Source organism: Stigmatopora nigra, chromosome 9 (assembly GCF_051989575.1).
Source record: "Stigmatopora nigra isolate UIUO_SnigA chromosome 9, RoL_Snig_1.1, whole genome shotgun sequence".
In the NCBI taxonomy this organism is placed as follows: Eukaryota; Metazoa; Chordata; class Actinopteri; order Syngnathiformes; family Syngnathidae; genus Stigmatopora; species Stigmatopora nigra.
Genome location: NC_135516.1, coordinates 1,264,682 through 1,275,130, shown reverse-complemented (window position 1 = coordinate 1,275,130; position 10,449 = coordinate 1,264,682). Strand labels below are relative to the sequence as shown.

At 44.6% G+C, this 10,449-nt stretch overlaps 1 protein-coding gene across 1 annotated transcript; it reads left to right on the top strand.

Annotated features, from left to right (window-relative positions):
- The first annotated feature begins 2,993 nt into the window (after positions 1-2,993).
- On the top strand, positions 2,994-7,247 carry LOC144201665 (protocadherin-8-like). The gene is given in 4 exon segments (XM_077724415.1): positions 2,994-5,603; positions 5,834-6,059; positions 6,490-6,722; positions 6,724-7,247. Coding segments are annotated over 4 exon segments (2,979 nt in total). The 5' UTR covers positions 2,994-3,152; the 3' UTR covers positions 6,793-7,247.
- Positions 7,248-10,449: the final 3,202 nt, after the last annotated feature.

The window sequence follows — 10,449 nt, the reverse complement described above, 5'->3', positions numbered from 1 at the left end:
AAAAAGGCACGGCTCAGTCACCAAGTAAACAAAAAAGCAAACTGCCAACTAAGCATAAAAAGAAATACCACTCTCTAAAAGAAGAACTCGGGAGGAATGTCAGCCTCACTAGATGGTAAGCAAAATGGAATAGTCCTGCAGCCATTTCCTGTGACACACGTTCTTAGATACAGAGTACTCCAAATGCACTTCCCACACAGCCAACAGAGGTGCTAAAAAAAATGGATACAAGAGCCAGACAAAGACATGTTCTTCAGTAAAAAAATAAAACTTGATATTCATATTATTATTATATATTAGCTTGCAATGAAAAATATGCTTTGCTTTACTATTAAACTTTGCTCATTTTCATTAGATTGTTATTAGTTCCACAATATTATGTATTTGCTTACAATTAAGAATATGCTTAGCATTACTATTAAACTTAGTTTCATATTATCATACTTAACAATATGAGTTTTTACCAAAATTACAACACCACATTAGGGACCATTAATACGTATTCTAATGTAAGAATACTTTTGTATAAAAATATGATGTGTACAAAAAAACATGTTTTGAATTTGCTCTGAATTTAATCACTATTTAGTCACAAACAAAAGTGAAGAGGAAAAATATGGTAAGTTATTGCGGTTTAGAAAATTTGAATTTACAACACTGGAACAGGCGGGCCAGTGGGGCGAGTCGTTAGCGCGTCAGCCTCACAGCTCTGGCGTCCTGGGTTCAAATGCAAGTCAGGTCCACCAGTGTGGGGTTTCCCCTGGGTAGTCTGGCTTCCTCCGATATTCCAAAAACAAGCATGGTAGGCCGATTGGACACTCAAAATTGACCCTAGGTCTGAGTGTGAATGTGCATGGTTGTCCGTCTCCTTGTGCCCTGCGATCGGTTGGCCACCAGGTTGTCCTCTACCTCTGGCCTGGAATCAGCTGGGATAGACTCCAGCACCTCCTGCGACCCTAATAAGGGAAAGAAAATGAGATGGAGAGACACTGGTCAGATACTCTTAGTTTCTGTAAAAAATACTTCTGTAGTGGAGTCGTTCATATATTCATGTCTGCGACACCTGTAATGTTAACACATTTCAAAATTGTACATATTTTCTTTTCAATAGGCTTCTCAAAAAAGAAATATAGGCTGACCCAAAAAGATGCGTACCAATGGAAACATTTTCGAAACTGATGGGTACGCATCTTTTTGTGTCACCTTGTACATAAAAAAAATAAATTGCAATGCTGCTTGATGGTTTCGTGGTTCACTCGCCTCGTGACAGAGCGGGCAGGCGTAGGCTCGATTCCCGCTGGTGGTAGTATATTTGTGAAAGTGGGGGGACATTTGTCTCTCTTTGTGCCCCATGGTTGACTGGGGAGGTGTCTAGGGTGTATAGTCTGCCTTTCGCCCGAAGTCAGCTGGGATTGACTCTGGCAACCCTTACAAGGATGCGCAGTATGGATAAATGGCAACATAACAGTCTATGGAAAAAAACACATGCATTGGAAAAGTGTTCGAGGTTGAACACTGTGACAGATGCTTGTTTATGTTCATTCAGGTGTCTCCTATCTGACTTTCTGTGCCAGATGGGTTCTTTATAGAACATGCCAAGTGAAAATAGCTTCCACTGCAAGGCAAGTGTTGTTTCTGTATGCATGAGGAATGGGAGGAGGAAGACTAACAGACCAGGAAGATAATGGACAAAGAGAATAAGAAAATGTCTTTAAATACCATGACGGGGTCCCGGTCGCTCTCCAAATATATTTTAATAGGTGGGAACCCCACTTTCAGAGCAATTCATCTCCCATCTCACAATAACAAAAAGAGTAGTTGCAGAGGCTGTGGGGATGGAAGAATGGGGGACAAAGGATCCATGTGGGTTTGCCTCATTATGCAGCAGTTAGGTTAAGCTCTGTGTGGAGGAGTGGGGGTTAGGGGTCCGCACAGACTGGCTCAGGGGCCACGATCAGGACATGAACAACATCAAAAGGGAGCCTGCAATGCCATTATACCATGACTACTAATGAGGGCCTCATATGCCTTTCATATAATCTCAGTATTTCATTTACAGCCAAATCCCATCTGTCACACATCTGCAGCCATATGCATGCATGTGTGCATGTTTCACCTGCTCTAGCTATGCATTCTAGCAGGTGAGGCCAAGTTGAATCATATTTCACAGCAGCTTTCATTTTATGATTCCCCTCTTCTGCACAACATATCTCGCGAGCTGACCTGAAATTACAATATGATGAACTGTTAATACACTTGGCAATCAGCTGTAATAACGTTTAATAACGTTTTATTTTCTCTTTGCTTACTCAAAGTCTTATCTGATTGGAAAATAATCACTAATCCAACTTGCTAGGGATGAGGGTTTGGTTATGAATAATATCTTGTGAATTAAATGTAAGGAATGTATTAATAGCAATACAAAGATGAATAAAATTGTGATTGAGAGACCCATTGCACCAATTTATTTTGTATTTCTGTCTTTCACAATTCATCCGAATGAGCATCAATTTTCAAAAAATGCATTCTTGATTAAGTGTTTCTTTAAAGCAACCCAATCCCTCATATCATTGCATTGTGAAGCATGTCACTGCCTAGTTTGAGGCACACGGATGGAATAAATCAATGTAGAGACATAAATCTAAGGATGGATAACATCCTCCCTAGTCAAATGTTTTGTCGTCTAGCTCAGCTGACACTACACTTCTCTGCTCCCCGAACTAATTTCAGAGCCTATGGAAGATAAACAAGCCACAGAAACAACGGCACATACTAGATCACATCATGAATGTAGCCCACATATTGGACACCAAGATTTTCAACGGTCTAAGAATCTAGTTATAGGGTTAAGAGGTATTTCAGAATTTTTCCTCCACCCCCTGCTTTCCCCCTCCTCACCGTAGCCCCGATTGGCTACAGTGAGGCCCATTTGCATGCCTATCCATATAAACCCTTTTGCTGAGACTACAGCTCTCTTTGCTTTGAGAGCAGCATATCTGCAGTGGGGCAGAGTGAAACAAAGTAAGAAAGGGAGGAGTGCATCCTATATGCACAGATTGACTTGTATATGGAACATTTGTTACTCCAATTTTAAGTTTGAAGCTGATTAAGGAACTTTTTTCTTTCATAATTCAAAATTGGACTCTGATAGAATGCTGCTGTTGGGTGCAGAAATGGGAGAAAAAAGATTGATGTTGTTCTTGCTCTCTTTAACAAGCTTGTCAGCTGTCACAAAGGCAAAGACAGTAAAATATCAGACCTTTGAGGAAGACGCCCCAGGAACAATTATTGGTAACTTATCCAAGGACATCATCTCTGCTTCAGCATATTCCTTAGGAGGCTCCCAGTTCAATTTTAGGATGATGAAACAGTTCAACTCTTCTTTCATTTATCTGCGGGAAAGCGACGGGCAGCTGAGCATTGGGGAGAGGATAGACAGAGAACTCATCTGCAAGCACACCCTGCAATGCCTCATCTCTTTTGACGTTGTAAGTTTCTCAGAGGAACAATTCAAGCTCATCCATGTTGAAGTGGAGGTCCAGGACATCAATGACAATTCTCCGGTGTTCCCTTGCAAAGAATTGAGCATGGACATATCAGAGAACACTGCTGTGGGGACACGCCTTCCTCTCGACTTTGCAGTGGATGAGGATGTGGGGATGAACTACATCCAAAGCTACCAGATCACAATTAACAGCCACTTTTCAATCGATGTACTGAGCAGGGCTGACGGGGTTAAATATGCAGAACTGGTTCTAATGAGAGAGCTGGACCGGGAGACTCAAGGTTCTTATTTGCTGGAGTTGATTGCCAAGGACGGCGGGAACCCCTCCCTCTTCGGAACCACACAGGTCAACATCAGGGTTAAAGATTATAATGACAATAGCCCAATTTTTGACCGAAACAGCTTTGCGGTGGACTTGCCAGAAGATGCTCTAGTAGGCTCCCTCCTGTTAGATCTAAATGCAGAGGACCCAGATGAAGGGCTAAATGGTGAGGTAGTGTACAGCTTTGGGAACCAGGTACCCTTGGAAATCTGCCAACTCTTCAAAGTGGATAGAAAAACCGGGAGGCTCACCCTGGAAAGCCCTATCGACTTTGAAAGTAAGAGCACGTATGAGTTCGACGTCCAGGCAAGTGACCTTGGTATAAACCCCAACCCGGCCATTTGCAAAATTGTTGTTCAAGTCCAAGACGTGAATGACAATGCGCCTGAGATCTCCATTACGCCCATGACATCCATCACCACTGGAATCGCCTATATCACCGAGTCTGCAGCCAAGGAGAGTTTTGTAGCTCTGGTAAGTACCTCAGACAGAGATTCTGGAGTCAATGGAGAAGTTCATTGCACTCTCCATGGACACGGTCACTTCAGACTGCAGCAAGCATATGAGGATAGCTTTATGATTGTGAGCACAAGCCCGTTAGACCGGGAAAACATCCCTGAATATAACCTCACGGTCGTAGCTGAAGACCTGGGTTTTCCGCCTTTTAGAACCATTACCCAGTACACCATCCGCCTCATGGACGAAAATGACAATGCCCCGATATTCAGTAAGTCTATCTATAATGTTTCTGTGATGGAAAACAATGGACCTGGTGAATACATCACCACAGTGGTTGCGCAAGATGTTGACTTGGGGCCAAACGGAAAGGTCACCTATAAATTAGCAGACACCTATTTCATGGGCTCCCCTATTTCCACTTTTGTTTCACTGGATCCTGCAAGTGGGTCACTTTATGCATTACGTAGCTTCAATTACGAGGTGATGAAGGAATTGGAGCTCCAGATAATCGCGTGCGATGGTGGCTCCCCGCCTCTGACAGGAATTGCAAAAGTTTTCCTGGGGGTTATAGACCAAAATGACAATGCACCGGCCATCACCCACCCGGTTCTCAACAACAGCTCGGCTGAAGTTCTCCTGCCCCGGGATGTGCAGAGTGGCTATGTTGTCATGCGACTAGAGGCCCTGGATGCAGATGAGGGCATAAACTCAGAGCTTTGTTTTGGGCTGACCACTGGTGAGCCCTCGATTTTCTCCATCGATAAAGCCACAGGAGATATTTCCCTTAATCAAGTGCTCAGCCATGATGTGGATAACACCCTGAGTATCACCGTGACAGTGCGCGACAGTGGCAGGCCAGTGCTCACATCCACCGCCACAATTCACTTTCTCATTATTGCTAGCTCCCCGCCAAGTGATGGCACCGTGTACGAGGCAGGTGGCAGCAGCACCATACCCGCACAGTGGGACCTGTCGGTGATTGTCATTGTTGTCTTGGCAGGGAGCTGCACTCTCCTGCTAATCGCCATCATAGTCATCGCCACGACCTGCAACCGGCACAAAGGAGACAAGAATGTAGAGGACGGTGACTCTTATGAGGAGAAATATATGCTGGAGCGGGGCAAGAGCCACATAGCAGGAAATCCCTTTCTCCCCATGCACACGGCTGCAGGGCCACCAGGCTTTGGGGGACACTCGTTGAGTAGCCTGATTGAAGTCGGAGATAGTGACATGTGTTTGGTCTTGGAAGACGGGAGCGAGGTCCCCAGTGTTTACAACTCAGAGACAAACAGCAAACTAAGAGGGAATGAACTTGAGGTGAGTGGGACATATGCACCATTAATATTTTTTTAAATCAATTAATCTTTGGAAATGCATCAGGAAGTCTTAATTGTAGTCTCTTAAATGCCTTAAAGAGAGAATGTTATAGAAAATTTCTATACCCGCCAAAAGACTGATTGGCAATCAGTGAGTACTCTTCCACTAGGTCACTCTTGATCCCAGTTAGTTTATGCAAAATTTGACTCATCATTCTATCTCATGCTCAGGGATATTCCACATTGCCTGGATATGATAACGGGAAGGAGGCTGTGAGGCCGATCACCAACTGGAAGGGTAACTCTTACACCACCATCTCAGGTAGAGACCCTGCCTTCAGTGGTAAAGATAGTGGCAAAGGGGACAGTGACTTCAATGACAGTGATAGCGATGTGAGCGGAGACACAGGCCAGAAGAAAGATGCCGCACCCGCTCCTTCTATGGGTGGACAAAATGGTAAGGAGGCCAAAAAGGTACACTTTAACCTTCAAGGTATCTATCTGTTTCCTGAAGTGTAGCTATGTAAAACTGGCAGTTATATGCATGATTTCAAAGAAACATCAACATTACTCAAACACCCATCAGCCCAACGCACATTGTTATAGCCCCTCCATCAATGTAATCCTACTTAGTTGTTAATATTGAGGAGTTTAGTTATCCTTAACATCTGTGGACTCTCACTCAGATTCTAAGGCTTAGAATCTGAGTGAGAGTCCACAGATGTTAAGGATAACTAAACTCCTCAATATTAACAAAATCTAAGCGGTTAGTGGGGGTCTGATAAAATATTAGTAATCACTTTAATCCTATTATTATTGGCAGTCACTGTTACATCAACTTCTAACACTCCTCTTTCTCTTGCTCCATCTCTCTCTCTCTTCTTTAGCATTGTGGGCTTGCACCAGTGAGTGCAAGGTTGTAGGTCATTCAGATCACTGTTGGAGCCCCTTTGAAGTGAGAGCCAATGTAGGCCCCTCACAGGTTCCAACTGTCTCCCCCTTCAGCAGTCACTCCAAGACATCTTCCTTGCCTCGGGACCCCAATTGCAGGGACAAATACTACCATGTCCACATTCCCAAAACTGTGGGCCTGCAGATAGTGTATGAAAAAGTGCTAGACAAGGGAGTATGACTATGTCATGATCACTCCCCCGAGGCCCGGAGGTTTCAGGTGGTCTGCAGTTAAGTAACTCCCTGTATACACACTCAGGCAAACACACTGTAACAAGTATATTGACTGAATTAAAGACTCCACATATCTATGTTCTCAGATTTTATTGAATCCGATAATAATTTATGATTATCAGACAATGAGAAGTGTAAAAAAAAGATTTGGGCACATATCCTCATATTTCCACGTATTGGTTTAATGTTGAAACACAAGTAAATAAAATCACTGAATGTTAATTGTTCATCATGAACTGTATTATATGAAAGTTTTGTACATGAAGAGATTTTTGTTTTTTTATAAAAGTCAAGCAGACCACAGTAAAAATGCACCTAAGTATGCTTTTCTTAGAACTACATTATGAAAAAGTTGATGAAAACATTAGATTTTCTGATTGTACATTTGAAAATGTGTACAGCTTTTGTATGATGAGAAAGTTTTGACAGAAAATAAACTTTGAACTACAGTAATCTCAATTATTGCAACTTCACAGCTCTGAGGTCATGGGTTTAAATCCAGAACGGTCCACCTGTATGGAGTTTGCATGTTCTCCCGGGGCCTGCGTGGGTTTTCTCCAGATACTACGGTTTCCTACCATATTCCAAAAGCCTGCATGGCAGGCGGATTGGCTAAGTTGCTCCTAGGTATGAGTGTGAGCGTGAACAGTTGTCCGTTTCCAGGTGCCATGTGATCAAGATAACATAAGAGGGAGAGAGGGAGCGAGAGAGGGAGCCAGAGAGGGAGCGAGAGAGGGAGCGAGAGAGGGAGCCAGAGAGGGAGCGAGAGAGGGAGCGAGCGAGAGAGGGAGCGAGCGAGAGAGGGAGCGAGCGAGAGAGGGAGCGAGCGAGAAAGAGGGAGGGAGGGAGGGAGGGCGGCAGGGAAGCAGGGAGGGAGGGAGGGAGCGAGATAGATGGAGAGATAGATAGATAGAGAGATAGATAGACAGAGAGAGATAGATAGAGAGAGATAGATAGAGAGAGAGATAGATAGAGAGAGAGATAGATAGAGAGAGATAGAGAGAGATAGATAGAGAGAGATAGAGAGAGATAGATAGATAGAGATAGATAGATAGAGAGATAGAGAGATAGATAGAGAGATAGAGAGAGATAGAGAGATAGATAGAGAGAGATAGAGATAGATAGAGAGATAGAGAGCGATCGGGAGAGAGAGAGATCGGGAGAGAGAGAGATCGGGAGAGAGAGAGATCGAGAGAGAGAGAGATCGGGAGAGAGAGAGAGATAGAGAGAGATAGAGAGAGATAGAGAGATAGAGAGAGATAGAGAGAGATAGAGAGAGATAGAGAAAGATAGAGAGAGATGGAGAGAGATAGAGAGAGATAGAGAGAGATAGAGAGAGATAGAGAGAGATAGAGAGAGATAGAGAGAGATAGAGAGAGATAGAGAGAGATAGAGAGAGATAGAGAGAGATAGAGAGAGATAGAGAGAGATAGAGAGAGATAGAGAGAGATAGAGAGAGATAGAGAGAGATAGAGAGAGATAGAGAGAGATAGAGAGAGATAGAGAGAGATAGAGAGAGATAGAGAGAGATAGAGAGAGATAGAGAGAGATAGAGAGAGATAGAGAGAGATAGAGAGAGATAGAGAGAGATAGAGAGAGATAGAGAGAGATAGAGAGAGATAGAGAGAGATAGAGAGAGATAGAGAGAGATAGAGAGAGATAGAGAGAGATAGAGAGAGATAGAGAGAGATAGAGAGAGATAGAGAGAGATAGAGAGAGATAGAGAGAGATAGAGAGAGATAGAGAGAGATAGAGAGAGATAGAGAGAGATAGAGAGAGATAGAGAGAGATAGAGAGAGATAGTGAGAGATAGAGAGAGATAGAGAAAGATAGAGAGAGATAGAGAGAGATAGAGAGAGATAGAGAGAGATAGAGAGAGATAGAGAGAGATAGAGAGAGATAGAGAGATATAGAGAGAGATAGAGAGAGATAGAGATCGGGAGAGAGAGAGAAAGAGATCGGGAGAGAGAGAGAAAGAGATCGGGAGAGAGAGAGAAAGAGATCGGGAGAGAGAGAGATCGGGAGAGAGAGAGAGAGATCGGGAGAGAGATCGGGAGAGAAAGAGATCGGGAGAGAGAGATAGAGAGAGATCGGGAGGGAGAGAGATCGGGAGAGAGAGATCGGGAGAGAGAGAGAGAGAGAGATCGAAGAGAGAGAGAGGTCGGGAGAGAGAGAGATCGGGAGAGAGAGAGAGATCGGGAGAGAGAGAGATCGGGAGAGAGAGAGATCGGGAGAGAGAGAGAGATCGGGAGAGAGAGAGATAGAGAGAGATAGAGAGGGAGATAGAGAGAGATAGAGAGAGATAGAGATAGATAGATAGAGATAGAGAGAGATCGGGAGAGAGAGAGATCGGGAGAGAGAGATAGAGAGATAGAGAGAGATAGAGAGATAGAGAAAGAGAGAGAGAGAGAGATAGAGAGAGAGAGAGATAAAGATAGAGAGATAGAGATAGAGAAAATTCGGGAGAGAGAGATCGGGAGAGAGAGAGAGATCGAGAGAGAGAGAGATCGAGAGAGAGAGAGAGAGAGAGAGATCGGGAGAGAGAGAGAGATCGGGAGAGAGAGAGAGATCGGGAGAGAGAGAGAGAGATCGGGAGAGAGAGAGATCGGGAGAGAGAGAGATCGGGAGAGAGAGAGATTGGGAGAGAGAGAGAGAGAGAGATAGAGAGATAGAGAGAGATAGAGAGAGATAGAGAGAGATAGAGAGATAAAGAGAGATAGAGAGAGAGATAGAGAGATAGAGAGAGAGAGAGATAGAGAGATAGAGAGAGATCGGGAGAGAGAGAGAGAGATCGGGAGAGAGAGAGATCGGGAGAGGGAGAGAGATCGGGAGAGAGAGATAGTGAGAGAGAGAGAGATCGGGAGAGAGAAAGATCGGGACAGAGAGAGAGGTAGAGAGAGAGATAGAGAGATAGAGATAGATAGAGATAGATCGCGCGAGAGAGAGAGATAAAGATAGAGAGAGATCGGGAGAGAGAGAGAGATCGGGGGAGAGAGAGAGAGAGAGAGATCGGGAGAGAGAGAGAGATCGGGAGGGAGAGAGAGTGATCGGGAGGGAGAGAGAGAGATCGGGAGGGAGAGAGAGATTGGGAGGGAAAGAGAGAGAGATCGAGAGGGAGAGAGAGAGAGAGATCGGGAGAGAGAGATCAGGAGAGAGAGAGAGATCGGGAGAGAGAGATAGAGAGAGAGATAGAGAGAGATAGAGAGAGATAGAGAGAGATAGAGAGAGATAGAGAGAGATAGAGAGAGATAGAGAGAGATAGAGAGAGATAGAGAGAGATAGAGAGAGATAGAGAGAGATAGAGAGAGATAGAGAGAGATAGAGAGAGATAGAGAGAGATAGAGAGACATCGGGAGAGAGAGAGATCGGGAGGGAGAGAGAGAGATCGGGAGGGAGAGAGAGAGATCGGGAGGGAGAGAGAGAGATCGGGAGGGAGAGAGAGAGAGATCGGGAGGGAGAGAGAGAGATCGGGAGGGAGAGAGAGAGAGATCGGGAGGGAAAGAGAGAGAGATCGAGAGGGAGAGAGAGAGATCGGGAGAGCGAGAGATCGGGAGAGCGAGAGATCGGGAGAGCGAGAGATCGGGAGAGAGAGAGATTGGGAGAGAGAGAGAGCGATCGGGAGAGAGAGAGCGATCGGGAGAGAGAGAGAGAGCGATCGGGAG